This window comes from Hevea brasiliensis, chromosome 12 (genome assembly GCF_030052815.1).
Source record: "Hevea brasiliensis isolate MT/VB/25A 57/8 chromosome 12, ASM3005281v1, whole genome shotgun sequence".
Lineage (NCBI taxonomy): Eukaryota > Viridiplantae > Streptophyta > Magnoliopsida > Malpighiales > Euphorbiaceae > Hevea > Hevea brasiliensis.
The window spans coordinates 10,248,698-10,271,111 of record NC_079504.1 but is presented as its reverse complement, the minus strand read 5'-3'; the positions used below and the strand labels follow the sequence as shown (position 1 = coordinate 10,271,111).

Genomic DNA, 22,414 nt, shown 5'->3' with positions numbered 1-22,414 from the left:
AAACTCTGCAAGGAGTAAGTTGCCATCCATGACCCTCGGAAGAAACACTGAATATGTCCCGGTTATTACTCGAGTGGCGACTCCTGTCTATCTATGCCTTCATAGCATAAATCCTTAGTACCGTAGTAGTGTTATGGGAAGACGGTACTTACCAGTGGTTTGATTCTATTAGGATTGTATGAAGTGTATGTCTAGGAAATGCTATCTAAGGAGGTGGTACTTAAGTGAGACCATTGTGACTCCACCATCTTTCCTGGGCATTACCTGGTGCATTTTATATAATTTTAATGGATGATATTTTGCCTCATGCCCCCCTTCTACAATTGTGTTAATCTTTGATTGAAGCACCGAAAGGTGAAAGTCATTGATAGATAATCAATCACCTTCAAACTCTATTTTTTCCTAAAAATTGGAATGTCCAAGACAAATCCTAATTAATTTATGCATAAACCCCCAACTCTGGAATCACTTTTAACATAATTAGACTTTGATTTAAATTACCCATTATTAATTTAATTTAATTGCAAACTAGATTTAGAATTTATTTATTTGCTCTTTACCCATTCCAATTAGATTAATCAATTTACCTTGTTCATTTATATTTACCATTTATTCATCAATCATTAGCCCAAATAATCACTTCATTCATAATTTGGTACTCAAACGGAAAATCCCCGTGGGAACAATACTTGATTCATCACTCTATTACTTGAGACGACCCGTATACTTGTGGATAAATCCATCAACTCATTATATGTATCTGTAACTTTGATATGTAAATGTAATTGGGTTATACAAATTTGAATTGAAAACAAAAAATGATGCTAGTAATCTTTTAAGCATATCTTAATTATGATTACTTCTCCTAAACCTCCAAATGTTCTCTCTCCCCAAAAAATATATCTTACTATGATCAATTACCCAATTATTCTGTACTATAAAGTATAACTAATTTTAAATTATTGCCAAGTGAAGATAAGGAGATTCACACCTACAAATTTAAAGTTTTGAAAGTGATGCTCTCTTAAGTTTCAAGCCAGTTTTATTGTCAAAGTGATGCTCTCTTAAGTTTCAAGCCAGTTTTATTGTCAAGTAAGCTTGTAAAACAAAAAAATGTGATATTAGTACCCTTTCGGTTAACTACTTCGACTGTCAAGTCAAAAAATTATGGATTAAGAATGAGAGAATAAGAAAATAACTCAGTAAGAATTTAGATATTATTTATGTACTTGACCCCTGATTGTTTCTAATATTTACAGTATTTAGAGAAAATAATCATTGCCTCAATCATGGAGACAATCTTGGATTAACATCCCTAGATTGTCTCCTAAAAATCCACTTGATTTTTGCTTGACGCTACTATTGCTCAGTATAAGTTATGCTCAGCTTGTTTTCTGAGCAATAACATTGCTACTTCTCTTGTTGCTGTCCAACTTCGGCCTAAACCAAACTATCTTTTGTTCGATTTGATTTGCCCAGTTTAGGTGGTTGAGCAGCCTCTAGCTTGGCTTTGACTCTTTAAATGAGCATTTGACTCTTTGACCGCCATGTTGGATATTTTGGCTCGGCTTTGACTCTTTGATATTTTCATTGCAATGTTGAATATTTTGTTTCAAGTGCTGACTATTTGACTCAATTTTAAGTAAATAATATTAGAAAGATTAGTCTCTTTAATTATATGAACTAATTAATTTATATATATCATTAAATTTTAGAAATTAAATAAGTTAAAAAATATTCTTAAAAATTGAAATAAGATTTAATTTTTATAAATTATAATATATATCTTAAATTTGTTTTCATATGAGATTGAAATTATAAGAAACCGTAAATGACAAGTCAACCCAATGGATGCGCAGGATCATTCAATTCCAAGCAAAGGGTCTCATGATCTAGTCAAAGGCAGCTGGGGCAATCCTTTGATAACGACAGTGAAATTCTACAAGAGGAAAAGACGAAAAATAATTATCAATTTTATTTTTATTTTTATTAAATAAGAGCTGAGTCAGAGGAAAATAGTAATAATAAAAAAAAATGAAGGTAGAAAATCAAATTAGGGTAGATTAGAGTGAAGGATGAGCTAATTGTGACCTAAGACGTGGCTACATATTCTCGCTTGACAGGATCACAAATTTTTTTTTTTTTTTAAATCCGACGGCCGGCACAAACAGTTATGATATCCTTCTGATATGAACGTAGCCCCTCTTTCTCCGGAAAGGGCGGCCTCTTGGGCGGCCATTTACGTGGTAATAACGTCATCTATAGAGTTTTTTGACATTTTGTTTTCCATTTTGAAAATATTTTTAAATTGCTGAATTTATATTTATATTATAGCTTTTTATTTATTTATCTCTAATTTAAACTCGTATTAATATATATTCTTTTAAAGTTATTATTTAAAAAAAATAATTTCACAAAAATATTCTGATTGATTTTTTGCTATATTTATATATAGGGAGTGAAGCAAAGATTTTGAAATTCGAATTTATTTATTTACCTATTTTGTTATATAACTGTTATTCAATTTATTAGGCTTTTAATAAATAAAAAAATACTTTTAATATATTGTTAAAAACTTAAAATTACAAAAAATATGAATTAATTAAATAATGATTTCAAATTACTTCTTACAATCTTATTTGAAAAATAAAGTAGTAAATCTTTTTAACTCTTATTCTTTACCACTCTTGATTTAATGATTGCTGTTAATGATTAATGATTAAATATTAACAAGTAGTAGTCAATAATTGAAGGATAAAAACTGATATTAAAAATATTAATTTTTTTAATTGATATAATTATATTTTTAAAAATTATATTTACCGATCAATGAAGAGTTGCTTAAGTGGCATTCCACATTAATGTCTTACGCTTGGAGGCAGATTTGAGTAGTGGAGTCGCCATTTATAAAAAGGCTTTAACATAATCATACCTCAACCTAAAAGGGTTAACCTTCCGTCCAATTTGTGAAATAGGGTGGGATAATGCTCTGGATATTTTCCAAAAAAAATTATATTTACTAAACACTTTAAATAAATAAAAACTTAAAAATTAAAAATTAATTATCAATCACTCAATTATACGAACACTCAATCAAGCAATAAACAAACTAAATAATGTAAGAATAAAAGTAAATAATGTAAGAATAAAAGTGAATCAACATCGATTATCATTAATGGTATATAATTAGTGGTCAAATCCAAGCATTAGCATCAATTAAAATTTATGAAATTGTATAAATTTCTTACTAAAAATGTTCCTATCCTGACTTGGAATCCAAATAATAAAACATTAGCAAGGACATTATATATATAATTGAAGCCTTAATTACCTTATCCTCCCAAGCAGGACTTTTAACAATACCAAAAAAATAATAATAATAAAATAAATTAAATCAAGTTCATAACAACATCTTTTTCAAGGTCACTATGTGCACTTTTTGGCTATGGTAAGATCATGTATAAATAAATCAAACTCAAAATTTTCTATGCACGGTACACAATCTGAACCAATGATCCATAGATGGATGCATGCAGATTGATTATCATTAACTAATAATTTTAATTAATGAATGAATTATTTTTTTTTTCTCTACAAATACTTAGATCATGACAATGCCAATCATCATCAATGGACCAATGGATGGTGATGAGAGCACTTGCATTAAACATCAATAAACCCAAGTCAAAGAACTTCATAATTGGTCCATTTCTAATAAAATAGATAGAATATGCCTTTGCTAACTCTAATTTTTTTTATAATATAGTAGTAATTAACAACTATATATATATATATATTAATGTTGTCAATTTTCAGTACATAATTAAAAAATATTTGGTCTAGTAAAATTATCTAGGCGTATATAACTTATAAAAGATGAAATTCTGTCTTTCATAAAGACAAGGAGATTCCCTTCTCTAATTATTAATTAAAATATTTTTGGTGTGCAGTGCAAGGTAATGTAATGCAGTACATTGATTAATTATCATGCCTCAGAAATTAGGGCACACTAGTATGGCTAATTTTTTAGGGCAGACAGCCTTGACTCCTTCTAGAGCATACAATTTTACCTACTTCATGATTAATTTTCTAATGTAACCTTGGTGTGTTTCACGTTGCATGCATGCATGCATATTCTATAAATCTCACAATACAAAATGAATTAAAATCCTAAACCTTAGCTTAATCGAGTTTAGCTTAATTAATTTTCCAACTCAGCTAAGTTTAACTTATGCTCTTAGATAAAAGTAGCGCATGTACATTCTATTCACATGCAAGACCACTGACTGATGGGTTTAAAGCCAAAATGTAATCCTCAATTAAGTGTCTAAGAAAGTGCTAAACGTGATTAATTAGATGGATTTAATCTATGTAATAGAGTAATTACCTGGGAATGAATCATTATGAGGGTAGCGCTCAACTACCAACCGGCATACAAGAAAACACCCTGCAGCTACAGTTGGAAAATCTGAAACAAGACATATTTTGGGACTTGCACTGGTTTTGTTTTTCTCTTTGTCTATGAGTGACTTGCATTAATTCCTCCATAATATATGCTCTTTAAAGTCTTTAATTAATGAAAAATGTTAGTCACTTTTTAGTTGTTAATTAAGGTATTGGAAATGATAATGAAAGATATGCCTCTTTTACTTATTTCTGATTATTTTAGGTTGCTGCTATAGCTTGTGGGGTTCCATCCCTCTTGGGTTGTAATTAATAAAAAAAATTTCCAAGAAATAAACTTCAAAAACATTACATTAATATAATAATTAAAAATAAAGCTTTGTCTTTTGCAATGTCTTTTTCATCCAATATATAAAAAAACCCTAGAACAATTTCTCCTAATTTTTATTGTTTCTGATTACATTGAAAAGAAAAAAAGAAGATATGTTCATCATCCCTAATTCCTTTAAACATGAATCCCCTCAAACTTAAATAATTTGAGACTTTTGATAATAGTTCAATATTATTATTATTATTATTATTATTATTATTATTATTATTCGTTGACAAGTAAAGAATCCTCCCTGAGTTGTGCCGACCCACTGGAACAATGTTCATGGAGAAGATTTTATGTCATTGTCATTGATTAAAATGATTATTTTTGGAAGTATATTTATGTGTTATTGTACTATATATTCAATAATAAAAAATGGAGTTGCTCAATAAAACTTCATCTTTTAATTCACACAACAAATTCGATAATTAAAAATTTATTAATTATATATGATGGATGACTATTTCAGAATGCTGGGATATAAATAAAATGATAGCATGTCAATGCTTGCACTAACAACAATTGATTCATTCTATTTTGGCATTTCAATGATTATGACATTTCTAATTTCTTCATCTTATTGATGAATTGTGACATTTCTTATCAGCTTCTACCACTTTCTTATCATTCATTCCTTCCTTCCCCAGTTTTGATCTTTTCCATTAACCATATCGAAAAGATTGCCGTCCGAATCAACAAATGAAAAGCTAATTTGAATGTGTAAAACTTTGATTACTGCCCTTTATTTAATTTCCAAATAAATAAATACCAGTAAGATATGTAATTTTTGTTTGCATGCCAATGTTCTTAAGCAATTATTAATTGGTAAAAACATAAGCCAAGACCACTTTTTGCTTTTGGAGTTTGGAAAAAGAGATCATGACTATGATCAGACTACCACTATTACCATGATAATTACCTCAACAAATTAACAAAAATATATAGATATAGCATAGCTAGGTGTCATGAATTAATCAAGTATTAGATTTAATATGTTAAAAGTGAATAATTTCCCAGTCCACGAAGAATGGGCTCAGCTATTAAGAATTTAGCTCTTAATATACTTTATCTCGAGTTCGAATCCCTTTTATTATCATTGAAGTTCTTTATAAGTGGATAATACGTAAATCTTACTGTAAATTTCTAATAATCTGTAAGCTTTCTCTAACTGTGGAATGGAGACACCCTTTTATTCTTAAATTTTTATAAAAAAAAAAAGTGAATAATTGGGGTAGGTTGGATTTAAATCCTTGGTATCTTTTCATAGGTTTCTTGAAGTACAATATAGATGGTCTAATTATGTTCCAAGTGGATCGGTAATTTCAACTCTTCCTGTCCCTTTTTAGCATACTAAAGCCCTAGTTTGATGTATCTCTATATTTAAAATAAACAAGCAAGTGTATATATAAAGTTCAAATTGAAGGCTAGTGATGTCAGTGCTTTCAGATCCATCACTCAACTCTCAACAAAAGTGACATTAGGTATAATTTTAATTAGTAAGAAAAACAAAGAAAGCTATGATAGCGAAAGAATTGTCTTGATAGAAGAGAATCAACTCATTGTTTATGTTTATAAATATATATATATATATTGGAAGCATCATTAAGGAAGTTCTCTACTGTTATAAGATGGGACATTATTGTTAAACAAGATGCAAATTGGAGCATCTAAACATGGAAACCAAAGGGAAGGTTGTTGATGGGTTGTCTTCTTTCTCGTGTGATGGGTTTTGTTTTGGAAGTGTAGCGGGCAGTGATTGCAATAATTTTGGTTTAGTTGTTTGTTTCTTAGTTTATATCCAAGGAGTTGTTGTATTAGGTAAGAGTAGTGGCCATTACGCATGGTTAAGCCAATTATTGATGGTGTGTGGTAAGCGTAACAAAATTTCAAAATAAAATTTATTGAGGTACTTTGTTTGCCTCTTCATGTCATACAAGAGTCCATCCAACCAGGAGTAAATTATACAAAATACTGTATCATGTTTTGTGTATGATCCTTGTTTAGGATTACCTCCATCTTCAAAACCATTTCTTCAAAAATTATTATTTAATCTATCTATTGTAAAGAAATTACTGCTACAGGGATTAAATAGTTTAAGGATTAAAATATAAAAGTTATATAATTGTATTTTTCAAATTACATGAATTAAATAAGATTTAAAATAACGTCTAAAATAATCGAAAAAGCTAAAGAGTAAACGGAACAAAAATATAGAATTAACTAATGTATTATTTAAAACAGTAAGATCAAATAGTTATTTTCATTAAAATAAATAGACTAAATAATAATTTTCAAATGTTTGAATTCCAATAATCAAATATTCTCACCTATGATCGTCCACTTCTTCCTACAACTATAAATACTGCAAGCCATTTTTGGTAGAGGAGTTTTTCTTTTCATTTCACATTCAGTAGATTGCAAGTCGCTGGCCAACACGGATTATTAACCCCGTAGCTCATAAGAGACAAGCTTTAAGCTTAGCTTATAAGAGTTCTCCTTTGTTAGTCCTGCTGCTTACCTCGTTAATGGCTTTCGGCTTAAAACCGTCTTTTACATAAAAGGGCCTCATTTGAGGAAGTCTTGGTGCAGCTTCAAACCCTTCCTTGCTTGAATATTTAAGCTGGATAAGCTTATACAGTTATAGCATTCTCAGAGGATGACAGAATTCAAGCAACGACTTACCATTGATTGAGCCTTTAACATATTATCAAGGTAGTTTAAATAAAACACAACTTAGCATTTGGCAGACAAAGTTCCACTCAATCTAAAACTTCACTCTGCATCCTTAATCCCTATTCAAATGAAAATTCTAAATTGTTGTAGCTGATTTACCAGTGGGAATAGAAGAACAAAAACATATATACGAAAGAGAAATAATTGAAACAGAAAATATAATTCCAGTAAATGCACTTTACCAGCCATTTTCAAAGGCGACCTAAACTACTAGACATTTTTACTGCCCATAAATGGACCACCTTTTTGGTTTAGAGAAACATGAACTGCCTTGGCTGCCGCAACAGCAGAATCTCCCCTCTTGACAATTTTCTCAAGCTCTCCAACTTTCTCAGACAGCAGTCTGACGTTTGAGTTGGTGGACTGGACCAACTCATTTGCAGTTTCCAGAGCCGTGCATAACTGGAATATTCCAATAATAAAGAGCAACAAGGTTATAGATTGAGCATTATCAGATAATCACCATGCAAAATTCAAAACTATCCAGGCTTGCATATGGAACCACATACTGTCTTTGTTCTAGTTACAAATATGTTGAAGATCATACAATAATATTGCAGTATATACTTCACTACAGATGCCAGTAAGTCATGCAAATACAATGTCCAGGTAAATGTTTAACATGCTAAATATTGTTGTAGAGCTACTCCACATATCATAAGTACTCTTAATTATTTGCTCAGAAATACCTTTAAAGTCATAGCTGTCCAGGAGTGATCTGTTCCAGCAAGTGCTTTATTCAAGTGGCTGTAGTTTTCCTGAAGCAAGATAGAAAAAGTTAGTTTGCTGATTTTTGCCCAGGCTGATCCAATTGCAAGCAAACCTGAATTAACCTAAATATGAAAATTTGAGATGAAGCACTTTGCATAACCGCATTATTGTTGAGTTCAAATTACCCTGTTGTTAGTTTGTTACATATAACATGATAACTGAAGTCGATTCCCCACAACGGATTACCTAGACCCAAAAGGGTCATTACCCAGTACCATCCACCAAACTGCAGTCTTGGGAGCGAAAAGTTGGAGTTAATCCCATCCTCTAGCATTTCACCTTGAAGAAAGTGACTGTTTTCAAGTCAAGACCCAATTATGCACCCTAGTCTTTGCAAGCCCGGAAGGCATTGCACTGGAAGTGGCAAACTATCTCTACATTCTGAAACGAAGTGCTAGCCAGAAGGGACCAACTATGCAATAAGTACTAACTATCATCTCCTTGAGTTATGTCAATTGTTTGAATTTGAAGACTCATCAAGAGAATAAGCAGAATGAACAAAGAACTCAAATTTACGGTAGGAGATGTTGGGGGACAACATCTCACACTAGTCATACTGCCAATTGAAGACAAGATCAGATTAAGTCAACTAAAACACAGATTATTTAGGGCCAATTCCTGCGGGGGTGTTATAAGCCCAGCTTCAATTTAATGAAAAACTACCAAGAAAAGCTAAAATTCAATAATAAAGGCCAAATAAGAATAGGAACAGCGAATGATGAAATCCAAAACTGTGATTACATATGGGATTCGTTAGATGAATGCATATGATTGAAGAGAGAAGAAAGAAAAGAACCTCGAAGAGCTTGGTAAGATCCAAGGAGGATTGAAGGGTATCGTCAGAATCAGGAATTGAAGATGAAGAAGGTGAACCCGCTTCTTTGTGGGATCGGCGATGATCACCTGCTCTAATAACATCGTCTTCTTTCTCTCCAAGATCGCTAAGCAAATCCCCTATGCACAGCAATGGCCCTCCTACTCCCTTCATCTCTCTCTCTCTCTCTCTGTGCACGGCTTTTTTGTCTTGCATATACTCCAAACGGCAAATCGTTTAACAGATATACTTTCCTAAATAAAAAAGATAAACTACAATTTAATCACTAAAATATGATAAAACTTATAAATTAATTTAAATATTTTCTTAACCTAATAATTTGGTCAGATTTGATAAAATTATAATTTAATTATTATTAATTTTAATAAAAATATCAAAATACTTTTATTTTTATTTTTAATTAAAAAATAATTTAATTTTAAAATTTTATTTTCACTATAATTTAATATTTGAGATTTTATTTTATTAAAAATATAATTTTTATATTTTAAAATATGAGTCTCATTAAATTTAAAATTTTAAAATTTAAATTATTAAAATATAAATTAAATTATTTTAAAATTTTTAAAAATTTTAATTAATTATAAAATCATTCATATATTTTAAAAATTATCCTTAAAAATTATATAATCAAACCACTATAATTTTATAAAATTTTATTTACATTATTATTATTTTAGTAATATATAAATAATTATATATTTATATATATTTATCGGTTTATAATATTTTTATATATTATATTATATTATTATATATAAAAAATAATATATACATAAATTAATATTAAAATAATACTTTAAAAACTAAATTATTTTTAAATTAAAAATAAAGTTAAAAGTATTTTAGTATTTTTAGTAAATTTAATAGAGATTTAATCATAATTCTAAAGATAGAGACTAAATTATTTAACTTTAAAATTAATGGGCTAATTTAGATTTAATCAAATTTTAAAAATTAAATTACTAATATAATTAAATTTCAGAGACTAATATGTTTTCATATTGAAAATATAATTAAAAATATTTTAATATTTTCATTAAAATTAATAATAATTTAACTAAAATTCTCACAACAAATCATAGATTTTAATAAATTTTAAGATTAAATTACTTAATTTTAAAAATATAAAATTAAATTATAAATTTGGTCAAACTTTAATATTAAATTGTAATCCACCCAAAAAAAAGAAAACAGTAAACCGGGCGGACCGGTTACTGCAAGCCGCCGAGACTGAGACCACTCAGATCTCAAACCAGTGCGCACAGGGAAAGCGGAGCCCTTGGTTCGCATTTTTCTTGCGGATTCGATCTTCTGGGAGTCTTCTATTCATCAGGTGAGCTTCGAAACATCTCTTATTTTAATGAGAATTCTTCCTTTCCTTTTTTACCTTTTTCATCTGGGCCTTTACAGTTATTAGGGTTTTCTACTCTATCCATGCCTTCTCAATGTTGATCAACTTTTTCACTGAATTGGCCAAAAGCGAGACAGGTTTGAAGTGGGTTGCTAGTTTTTATATCAGGGGAAAAAAGGGCCAATAATCAGAAATGGCAGGACTGAATAATCCTAAGCATCTTGAGGACTGCTCGGTTGCCAAGTCAGTTTCTTTTTCCCCCCTTTTCTTCTGTAGAATTTTTCTTCATTTATTTCTTTTTATGTGTATTGAGTTCTGGTATGTAAACCTCTTGTTAGTGTAAGATTATATTCTGACTTCTGCTATGCTCTTACTATAGTGTTTTAGGTATTTGAAACCTTTATTGCCATATTATGCTGAGTATAGGAAATTTGTAATAAGATTATTCTTGGATGTACAAGCAAAACCTGTTTATGCTAACATATCCGGCAGATAATTCTTGTTTCTAATCCTGATAGCTTTTCTAGTCCTTTTAATGCTTGGTTGATCTTGTGGTTTATCTTAGTTGATTGTGTCACTTACAGTTAATCTATAGTTGCTTATATTTTAGGGTAGGCAATGTTGATTAGCATCTCAAAGTTTAAAGTTTTGCGAGCAAAATTTGTTACCATTACCAATATCCAAGCCTATAGATGAATAGCTCAAAACTTTGCTACTTTTGCAACTACTGAATTGATATTACAAGGTTTTTAAGGTAGTTGTTTGAACTTTGTTGCTTGCTATAAAATTGTGAGCTTTTGGTTATTTCAAACCATTTTATTATATAAAGTAAATTTAGAATTTTCCAGCTTATGTAAAAATGACAAGCCCAAGCGCCAATTAAGAGCAAGCATGGTTCCTGATTTGAACATTCAGCAATTTGGGGAAAAAATGCACTGCAGCTAGATTGAGAAGTGGATAAAAATTGATCTCTTTATAGGAGCAAGGGAAGAAGGAAAGAGAGAGAGAGAGAGAGAGAGGAGGAAGAGGAGGGGCCGGGGGGGGGGGGGGGGGGGGGGTGTGGGGTTGTGTTGGTGTGGTGGTGTGGTTGGTTTTTGTGGGGGAAATATGCTGGGGTTTTGAACAAGTTTTGCTGCCTTACTTTCAGAATGTCTCATCCCTCAATTTGTACTTGGGCATGAAACCGATTGTCACCGTTACAGCTTTTTCCCTCCTTATATTGCATTGCTATTCCACACTTGCATGGTTTTTTGAATGAAATGTGAGAGCTGATCAATGTTGATATATGCAGCGCATTAGGCACATGGTTCTTCTCAGTGGCAGGGGCTTTGGTAGCTATCCCAGTAGGGATAAAACGGAAGTCTTTAGCACCGCTTGTGTTCTTTGGCACAACAGGCACAATGCTTGATATTATCATGGGAATCAGTCAATGTGAAAGAGAACATGCAGAACGCCAAGCCAAGTTACTAGAGGCCCAGAATTCTGTAGGGGAACCATCTTTTTCAGAAACAGGATCTGAGTCTTGATTCTAAGCTGGTATAGGCATGAGCTTATGCTACTTGGCATAAGAGAAAGATCTGTTTCTTTGGTGGGAATTCAGTGTGCACTTTTTTGCATTATTAATCATCTCTCAAAAGTTATTTTATTTTATTTTATTTCTATTTAACTTCATAAGATCAGCAAAAGACCTATCATGATGCAATAAAAACATGGGTTTTGCTTAGAAGTTGCATCATTGATTTGTTTTCTTAAAAATAGTCGATTTATGGGGGCTGAAAACGTGTTCAAATGCCTTAGAAGAAGCAGAGATAATTCTCATTTGTGGTTGTTTCTGTGTTTCTTTCGAAGCCAATGCTAATATTCAACTGTAACCTGGACTACACTTTCAGGATTTGTATTTTTCATTTACAAGCACAACAAATATTGATATCCTGCTGAGAGAACTGGATTACTATCGCCGAGAGCCTTCTTTTTCTCAACAGAAGAGATAGGCCAATGACTTCTTTCATCATTTAATTTCGTGCTCGTTATAGATCAGATGGTTAAAGTTTCCGCTTTATAAGCGTGTCCTGTGGAAAGAATTTCAGAGTCCTATATATTTCAAGCAGAGTGCCAGCTATACAAACACATTAAGTTTTATATTTTTTAGAAGTCCGAATACACCGTTTTACATTTAAATTTTACCTTTGCCCGTGTGAACCCTAATCACATTGACATAGTAATGTGCTAAACTAAAGTTTGAAAGATATTTTAATTTTACTTTTTTATATGTTTTAAAAGTTTAAGGTATCAGGATTTTTTTTTTTTTAATTCAAGGGTAAATTTATGTATTCAGCAATTATATAGACTTCAACCTGAAGACTCTGGTTCTTGCATGGAATTGGTACACAAACCATTTCAAACTTGCCATTCTCACCATCTAGACTGGCAATCACAGTTGCTCCAAATTTCAGAGGACTTTGTACCCTTGTTGCAACAGCATCTCTAGAAGAATTAACCAAATCAGGTGGAAGTTGACATTTTTATCATGATGGTGTTTCCCCTTAACTAGTTGGTTCTCATCTGCACCTGATGAGGAAGAATCCATCACTGCTTTCCCGGTAGCTCAAGGAGCTTGATGTTTCCAAACAAGAGCTTTGCCGCCTTGGTTCTTACAAATAGTGACAGGTATTCTGATTCATCCCACATATACAATTGGAATTGAGGAACGAATTAATGCATGTTAACATGAAGCTGGTGAAATAGCAGAATATAAGCAAACTGTAACGCAAAAGATGATTAAAAGACAGAAATTTACAGAACTAAACCCCCAAATTCACTGAAGATTTTTTGGACATCCAAACATTTAACTATTTACATCTTTGCGAAAGAGTGACTTATTTTTAAACATTTGTACTTGAAATTACTAAGAACTTGGAACATTATACCTTAACATATAGGCAAGAAAGTAATACACACTGGAAAGGAAGCATGATGACAAGAACCCACATTCCAAAGATGTGTAGGTGAGCTTTCATCAACCTAAAATTATGTACTCTTATCATTTCAACCATAAAAAATAAGGTTAACTATGCAATACAAACAAGCTCAAACAAATCCACATCATAAAGGACCTATATATCAAGCTCACAACTTGAAGGTGATCTAAGCTTTTCGGGTAATAAAGTGGAAGAGAGTTTGCTCGAATATAAACCTGTAGCAATGCAACAAACCATTCAGCAATCTTCCCTAACTGTTCTATGTATCTAAAGGAGAATCACAACTGACAAACAATACAAGTAGAAATTTCTATTATATTACTATCTTCAACTTTGGTTATCCTCCTACTAACAAACATCTTTTACTTCTCAGAATCGCCGAGCGCTCTCCAGGTAATTGGTAGGAAAATTTCATCTGCAAATGCATTAAAGGCGGCCTTGCAGGAAATCCTTAGGCGCCATACTTCTGAATGGAGCTCGTCATTCTGGTACTCTCCAGTTCCTTGGGAACTGCCTCTTCTGCTTTGCAGGTTGTTTTGAGTAATTATTCACAAGCGCACAAAAGCTTTCATTAACAGCACAATTTATAACAGCATGAAAGTACATATGTTCCCATCAAAGTTGACCACTTGAGCACCATATATGGGTAAACCAGTAGCCCTGGCCCATTCCTCTTGTACTTACATAAGGTAAGGTCATCAACAGAAACTTCTGCCAACCTTTTACTTACTTTGATATTCAATAATAATGTCTTCAAATACACAGAAACCAGTGAAAAGTAGAAATGCTGTACATTGCATTACATTTAGAATCAAGCAAAAATAGGAGAATTCAGAAAACACAAAGATGTTGAACCCAACAATAAAATCATTGATTGGATGAAACAACCGCGAAAAAAGGGGCAATTCAATTACATGCAAAAGCAATGACGAACTTTAAAGCATTTTCACAATCATTAGAAGAAAGTTTTCCTAATGCACACATTAGAAGAAAGTTTTCCTACAGTACAAATTCCTCTAAGTAACATGTATAATCTGAAGATAACATCAGATTCAAGATGATTTCGGTTTTTCTTTTTCACAATGTAAATAATATCCACATATGGGTCTTTGTTATTTTATGTTAGTATCATGCATAAAATATTAAATCTCATGAATATAACTTGCCATCCCAAAAGAAAACATTGTTATTCAACCGAAGAATAATTTCCAATGCTCATGAATATAACTTGCCATCCCAAAAGAAAACATTGTTATTCGACAGAAGAATAATTTCCAATGCATCTGCCTATGAGAAAAGCTAGAACTCAGCCCCCCAAAATTAAAGGTTATTGGGCTGCATCAGTCCAAATTACATGAGAAATAAGAACCATTGATATTCGCTCCAAACTCTGCCAAATTTTATAATCTATGGAACTAGCCTTAAAAAAACAAGGGCCAATTCCATCAAGCAGCTTTTGTTAAAAACAGCCACCAAACTAAAGGCCACAGCAAAAATCCTATCAATATCTACAGCTTGCACCAGATACCTCACCACTAAATGCAAAACAGACTTTGGATAATATCAGCCATTCTAAAGCATATAATTTCTTTATCTGACTATTTCTACTATACACTAAGATTCTTATCTACAACAGAGCTTGCTTTTGTCCTTTACCAGCTCTGTTACCTTCTCTCCATGAGTTCATTCACTTGCAAAATTTGATCTGCCAGATCCAAATGCAAGTTCGTGTATCATAATTTAGCTAAAATATGAGCTCACGAATAGCCTCACCCCAATATCAATGGGTCCATCATCCCCACCAACCGCATGAAGCGCAACAGGAATTGTTGAAAGAAGATGCACAGTGACGGGGAAGACTAAAGGGTCAATCTCACACTCTGAAACAGGATCTACATGTTGGGATGCCAAATTATTCTTGTCTAAATGTGTGGCACTGCACTCATTTGCAATCTTTCCAACTGCGCCAGGTTCCACATTCAGGTTGCATGGATTTACAACCCATGCAATCTCATTAAGTGCCCTGTAATTACCAAGGCCAGCCCTTCTAAATGTTCGTTTGTAGGCACATAAATTTAGCACCAATGTTGATGTAGCCTCAAGCCATTCCACTGTCAAGCCTTCAACTTCCTCATAATATATCCTCCGTTCAATCTGAAAGCATACATTCATGAGCATTGGAACAACATTACAATCTAATATGGCCAAACAATATGCAGTACACAAGGCAACTTACAGCTAGTTTTTGGATATAAATGGACATAAACCTTGGTCCAAGACCCAAAACTCTTGCTTCTGACAATAAAACCTGTATGAAAAAAAAAAAAGAAATGTTAATCATGAAGCCCTGGCCACATCTGCAAACAAAATTGTGATAATCAAATGGAGACAAGTACAGAATTTTCAGATGTGCTAATGGAGGACAAGAATAAATACCTCTTTCTTCCTCAGCAAAACCCACATGTATAGCTTATCACAGGCATCCTTTACATGCCTACTAGCAAGCTTTCTATCATTGCAGTAAGAAGCAACAGCTGCAAGTAACTCCGTGCAGGGAACTTTATACTTGATTGCTGCAGCTGATAATGCTTCCTTGCCTTCCAAGGATTCTGCTGCATCTTTATCAAAGTAAATACCAGTGAAACACCTTGTCAGTTCCTCTCCTGATCTCATTTTATCTGATATTCTTCTACTTCTCATATACAAATCCTCTGCTTCTATAGCTGCAGCCAATGTCCGATGTACAACTATATCAGGATATCGACGCAAGGGTGAAGTAAAATGTGTGTACAGAGGAACAGCCAGTGCATAATGACCCCAATCATTCATCTTATCTTTCATAGCACCACTGCAAAAGTAGGTAGCCAGCTGCATTGGTCTTGAAGCATAAGACATCAAAATATCAAACAGCACACTATCATCCTTCAGCTTTTCCCTGATGTGTTGCAACGACCGATGAAAGTTACCAGAAGAGGAAGTATCCAATTCTAGACCATGCTTGCAACAAAAAGCTTCAAACTCTCTTAGCTTCCGCATATTAGGTTCAGGATGCCTTCGCAATAGTGCATTATCTGGGAAAGCTCTAGATATAACTTCAGCAGCTGTCCTATTTGCCAAAAGCATAAACTCCTCAACAAGAAAATAAGAGTCCTTTTGCTCATAAAGCATGCTATCATATGGAATTCCATATTCATCAAATAGAAAAACAACTTTAGAACTTTCAAGCTGCAGACCCCCATTGTTAAACCTCTTCTCTCTTAAAGCTTTTGAAATTATGTTAAGAGTCTTGACAGATCTAATGACATCTGGCCATTTGAAAGGGCCATGCAACAGAGGCAGGCGATTTCCAAATGTGTCAAAGATCTCCTCACTAATCATCCCATCAACCATTTCCTGAGCATCTTCATATGAAAGCTTGCAACAAGATCGTATCACAGTGCGACCAATCCAATGATCCAAGATATCTCCAGCACTGTTCAAATCCCAGAAAATAGAAAATGCAAGTCTATCTACTCCAGGGTTAAGTGAGCCTAGATTCTCAGAAAGAAGAGGAGGCAACATTGGTAATTTGCATCTCAACATATAGACACTTGTTGATCGACTTTGAGCTTCTTTGTCTAAGGCTGTATCAGGTAAAACAAAATATGAGACATCAGCAATGTGAACACCAACTCTGACAGTGCCATTGGGCAAACTTTCAACAGAGAGAGCATCGTCTAAGTCAGTGGCAGTGAAAGGGTCGATGGTAAATATGCACAAATTTCTAAGGTCTCTTCTAATTTTAAGCTCCTCTGCTGGCACCTCCCAAGCATTGCATGGTAAGCAAGAAAGATTTTCAGGAGAAAAATCTGGAAAACAAATAGCATTTTCATATAAAATTGCATTGATTTGTGGCTCCATTTCACTACCCCGTCCAAAAATATGTGAGACATGGGCATATGGAAAATGACTTTCTTCATCCCAATTATAAATTTGTGCAGCTACCAGCTCCATCTCAATTGAAGCATCTCCTTCCTCTAATCTTTCCTTGATGGAGTCAGGCAAGCTTCTCACAAGTACCATCATTTTAGGAAATTTTGGATCAGTCGGTGTAAGTTGAATGTACTCACAGGCAGAGATAGATGATGAATTTCTCTTCTTTTTTGCATCTTTTATAAAACCTTCCCTATAGTAAAACCACTGCTTGACATTTAGAAAACCAACAACAGCATCACGCCGAAGGGATCTCTCAATGATGGCAACAACTCTACCAGTTGGGCGTTTTGACGGGTATGAACTAATCATAGTGCAAAGCCTTCCCACACCATTCATAATTTCATTCTCTCCAGTAAAACAACCAATATGTGAAGAATCTGAAGCAGGGGGGTTATACCCATTAACAAAATTATAACCCACAGGATAATTAACTTCCTGGTGAAAACCTTCACCGGAAGAAGAACAATCCTCATAATAAATTCCCTTCTGAGGAAGGGAGGAACTTCCAGGCCTAGCATGCTCATAATCCACAGCCACTTTACTTTTACCCTTGCAGCTACCACCAGCTGTCTCACTGGCTTCTACAGCCAAATTGCAATCTTCTGCCAAAAGAACATTGACAGATTGCCCATTTGAAACTTTCATCTTAGTCCAGAATGGCAATGGATCAACCTTGATGACCACTATGTCCCCTTCTACCTGTAGGTGGAAAAAAGTAATTTCAAACTGAAACTACCAGAAATCCTATCCATTCAAAAGTGAACTGAAGTGTGTGTGTGTGTTTGTGTATTAACATTGACACTCCCAGCTACAACAGAAGCAAAACATAACATTCCTCGCTAAAGTAGACAAATCAATCTGGCATCTAATTCCAAATGCAATTCCCAGTCATTATCTAACTTCTTAATAGGGTAAAGGAAATGATATATAAACATCACGAATTAGAAAAACACTGAGAACAACTGAATTCAAGACTTACAGCTCTGTTCTGTGCAGCAATTCCACTAATGAGAACATCTGTCAAAACTCCTTCAATTTTGCAGTATGCCTGTCAATATAAACAGCACATGCAAATTGTCAAGTAATAACCGACAAAGAAGAGCATTGAATAAACTTGAGAACATTATAATTGTGATCACGCAAATTATACATACCTCAGATCTATTGTGAGCATTTACATGAAATAATGCTTTGAATGCATCACCTTTCTGCCAAATATTTGAGAAAAAAGAAAAGCATGAAAAAATGGTTCAACAATCATAACCAACAGTATAAACACAACAACAACAACAACATTGTCATCGAATTAGGCATCAAACTAACCTCTAATGCCTCATTAATAGCCTCCATGGACCAATATGGAGCAAAAATTTTACCTCGAGCATTACCATCTAACCGGTCGAAAGGAAACAAATCCCTGTTCATACATCTTCCAAGGGAAACTCCATCAGCTATTGGTTCAGGACATGAGCTCGAAAATGCTTGCCAACCAAGATCAGATGGCAGTGCATGTTCCACTTCCTCATTTATATGCATAGTGGGCATTGAATTGAAAGTAACATTTGATGCAGAGGTCAGCCCAGGCTCACTCAAAACATGAGAATCTAATTCTGGCTGCCTCGATGAAGAACAGCTCATAGAGGATACATAAGTTTTCGTTTTGACAGCATTTCCAGATGAATATGACAATCCCCCGCATGTTTCATTTACTGAACTAGAAGCTGCTCTCATGATAATCGAGTTGAAGAAAATGAAAACCAAAATCATTGAGCTGAATGTTACAAATGCACTCAAAAAGGGACTCAAAGACGTTAATTTAGAAGCCAGCAAACAATAAAGACAACAAGAGAAGTCAAATGCACCATCATAGCCCATATAGTTATAAAATTCAAGTAACATATTGGTGGGCAAAATCATTCTAACTTCTAAAATTCATAATTATATTCAAAGAAACAAAATCCAATAGCCTGCCACCAAAATTACCAAAAAGAATTGGAAGGCAATATGAGTCATTCGACAGGAAAACCAATCAAGTAACGACAAAAATAAAAACATAAAAGGACAAGCAAAAAAATCACATCGGCACCCACGAGATTTTTTCATAACAATTAACCAAAATTCAGCCACTTCACAAATAACTGTAACTAATAGAGCAAGAGTATAGCAAGGATTATTGCCACAAGCTATAAAATACACTAAAATAATAATAAAAAAAAACCTGGATTAGGAGAATTCTGCTTAGATCGACGATTAGATCGGCGCCTATTCTTCTTCTTCTCCTTATCCTTCTCTCCACCATCCTCAACCTTCTCAACCACCACAGACGACGATTGCTCAGTGGCTCCCTTCATGATTCCACGATATTACTCGATAATTAAGTAAAAATAATAATAATTTAGCAGAAAACAAAAACCCAAAAACAAATCAATCTAAAAAAATTGAAGGGATAAAACCCTAGATCAGAGAGCCAAAAAAAACGGAAATCAAAACAGAGGCATCTTCCGATTTGCAAAAAAATCCATCCGGAAGAACCGATCACTAGGGCAAAAAAAAAAAGCAAAAAAGCAAAAACAAAAAAAAAAAGAAGAAAAAGAATCAAATAGGAACAACAAGAAGAGGAAGGAAAGGATGTGATAGGGTTTTATAGAAGAGAGAAAGAATAATAATAATAATAATAATAATAATAATTAAAAGGGATTATAGAGAAAGAAAGTGGGTGGTGAGAAGTGAAAAGGAGGAAAGGAACGTGATGATTGGTCAGCGAAGACAAGGAGGCGCCGACTATGGATTCTTTTGTATACTAATCTCTTCTCTTCCTCTCAACCCAGCACCCTGATTTTTCTTCTTTTCCTTTTCTTTCACTTTCTTTCGCTTTCCCTCCCCTTTTCGGACGTGGTGTTTTCCCTTTTTCTTTTGAAAAAAAAAATATTATTTAATTATTTAAAATTAATTATTACTGCTTTTATTTTAAAAACGTCACCTTTAAATCTTTAATTATCTCATCCGGTCTTGCAAAACATTCATACACTCGCGCGTTGTTAATATCACAAGTTAATGGAAGACTTAGGTAGTAATTTTATTTTCCTTAAGCGCCTGCTTAGGAAAGGTGAGAAAATGGTAAGTAAAAGAAAAGATAGAGAAAAATAATATATATTACTTTACTCTTTTTCATATCTTAATTTAAATTATAAAAAAATTAAAATTTAAGAAAAAAAAGAAAATAAAATGCATTTTTATTTATTTTTATATTTTATTAATTAATTTATTTATTTTTAAATAGAAAATATAACGAATTTATTTTCTTTATCTTTATTTATTATTTTTTACCCTCATCTAAACATATTATAAGGAGTAGATTTTTCATCTTTGACAGTAGAATATAAATACAAAGAAAGAAATTAAATAATTAACTTTTAAATAGTAATATAATTTTTTTTTAACGAGTAGACGGGGCTTTGGATCTCGCAACACGCGTACCTGCTGGGACTGGATGACGCTACGTTGCCGTGAGAGCGTAGGATGCGGCTATTTTTTTTTTTGATAATTGGAGGGAGGAAGAGAAAGAAAAAAGCGGTGAAATTTAAGTCCCTGTTTAATAGCTTTTAAAGTAACGTTAATTATTTTAATTATAATTAAAATATTATTTTTTATTTATATTATTTAATAATATAATATTTATATTTATATTTAAAAATTAAAAAAATAATTCTCTTAATTTTTAAAAATTAATTTTATAATTTTATAAGAATTAATAAAATTATATTATTTTTTATATTTAATAATTAATTTAATAATTATTTTTATTGAATATTTTTTATTTTAAATTATTATATAAATAATTAATTATTAATAATTAATATTTATTAAAATAATTAATATTATCAAATAAGACTTTTATCATCTGTATATACGATTAGAAATCGTATAGATCGTGGTGGTGTAAAGAATTAGAAAAACATTATACATCTCTTTTTTTTATTTATATTTATAAAATATATTTTTATTTTAATGTATATATATATATATATAGGAAATTTATAAAAATCTTTCCTCAGTTTTTACAGAATAATAAATTTGCCCTTAATTTACTAATGACAATATCTTTGAAATCAAAATATTCTTTCAGTGTTGTAATTATTTAATGAATTATGTATATTAAATTAAAATTAATAATATATATGATTATTTTATAAAATATTTTGTGTACTTAAAAATAGATATTTTAAAATTATATAAAAAGTAAGAGAAATATAATTGGATATGTAACAACTCAGAAAAAAAAAAAAAAAAAAAAAGTAAAATTGATTTGAGTTTCATTAAAAAAAGTTCAAAAAAAAAAAACGGGAGGAGGAACCCCCCATTTTCTCTTCTTTCCTCTCCTCCCCTCTCTTCTTTTTCTTTCTTTCTCCGGTGACTAGCCGCTTCTTCCCCCCCCCCGGACCCTCCCTCCCGGCAAGCCAGCAAAAAAAAAAAAAAGAGAGAGAGAGAGAGAGAGAGAGAGCGCGACAAAGCCGCGCGCATTCGACTTCGTCCGATTCGTCATTTCCGATCGATTCGACGTCGGCGATTGTTTGGCTGCTTTTTCTTTTTTTTTTTTTTTTTTTTTTTTTGGATTTGATTGAAAAGAGAGAAATGGAGATATGGAGGAGAGAAGTTTGGGTTTTTCGATCCGGCTGCTGATCGACGATCCGAATGTCGTATAGAGATGATTCAACTTCCAGAGGCTTCCTCATAAATTTTTGGAATTTTTGAGACACAGATAAACTTCTAGTAAGACTATTTTCATTATTGAGCATAAATACAGTATTTCTTAAACAGGAAAAATTAAAGAAAAATTCTAAGAAAAATATATGATGAAAGTAAAATTATTTGGAGATATTCTATGGTGTTTGTTGAATTTTTGAGTGATTGTAGAATATTTTTGAAAAATATAGATGGATTTTAGTTAGATTTTTAGCATATGGGCATATAAGATTATTTGAAATTAAGAT

At 32.4% G+C, this 22,414-nt stretch overlaps 3 protein-coding genes across 6 annotated transcripts; 1 reads left to right on the top strand and 2 right to left on the bottom strand.

The window, feature by feature from the left end:
- Nucleotides 1-7,434: 7,434 nt before the first annotated feature.
- LOC110657207 (uncharacterized) lies at nucleotides 7,435-9,312 on the bottom strand. Its single transcript, XM_021814327.2, has 3 exons — nucleotides 9,078-9,312; nucleotides 8,200-8,268; nucleotides 7,435-7,912 (listed from the first exon to the last, which is right to left on the bottom strand). Exons 1-3 carry the CDS (start codon nucleotides 9,309-9,311, stop codon nucleotides 7,721-7,723), a joined length of 495 nt encoding a protein of 164 aa, XP_021670019.2. The 5' UTR covers nucleotide 9,312; the 3' UTR covers nucleotides 7,435-7,720.
- A 980-nt stretch (nucleotides 9,313-10,292) lies between these two features.
- On the top strand, nucleotides 10,293-12,300 carry LOC110657206 (uncharacterized). 2 transcript variants are annotated; one of them, XM_021814325.2, is made up of 3 exons: nucleotides 10,293-10,452; nucleotides 10,600-10,713; nucleotides 11,762-12,300. In XM_021814325.2, exons 2-3 carry the CDS (start codon nucleotides 10,664-10,666, stop codon nucleotides 11,994-11,996), a joined length of 285 nt encoding a protein of 94 aa, XP_021670017.2. In that variant the 5' UTR covers nucleotides 10,293-10,452; nucleotides 10,600-10,663; the 3' UTR covers nucleotides 11,997-12,300. The 2 variants fall into 2 exon arrangements, with proteins under 2 accessions (XP_021670017.2, XP_021670016.2); XM_021814324.2 differs by having other exon boundaries at nucleotides 10,530-10,713.
- A 2,316-nt stretch (nucleotides 12,301-14,616) lies between these two features.
- LOC110657205 (DIS3-like exonuclease 2) lies at nucleotides 14,617-20,302 on the bottom strand. 3 transcript variants are annotated; one of them, XM_021814322.2, is made up of 7 exons: nucleotides 19,642-20,302; nucleotides 18,747-19,144; nucleotides 18,578-18,631; nucleotides 18,403-18,471; nucleotides 15,885-18,122; nucleotides 15,685-15,756; nucleotides 14,617-15,602 (listed from the first exon to the last, which is right to left on the bottom strand). In XM_021814322.2, the coding sequence occupies exons 1-7, from the start codon at nucleotides 19,772-19,774 to the stop codon at nucleotides 15,189-15,191; spliced, it is 3,378 nt and encodes a 1,125-aa protein (XP_021670014.2). In that variant the 5' UTR covers nucleotides 19,775-20,302; the 3' UTR covers nucleotides 14,617-15,188. The 3 variants fall into 3 exon arrangements, with proteins under 3 accessions (XP_021670014.2, XP_021670015.2, XP_057987030.1); XM_021814323.2 differs by lacking the exon at nucleotides 18,747-19,144 and having other exon boundaries at nucleotides 19,642-20,301; XM_058131047.1 differs by having other exon boundaries at nucleotides 18,747-19,703.
- Between the last annotated feature and the right edge of the window lie 2,112 nt (nucleotides 20,303-22,414).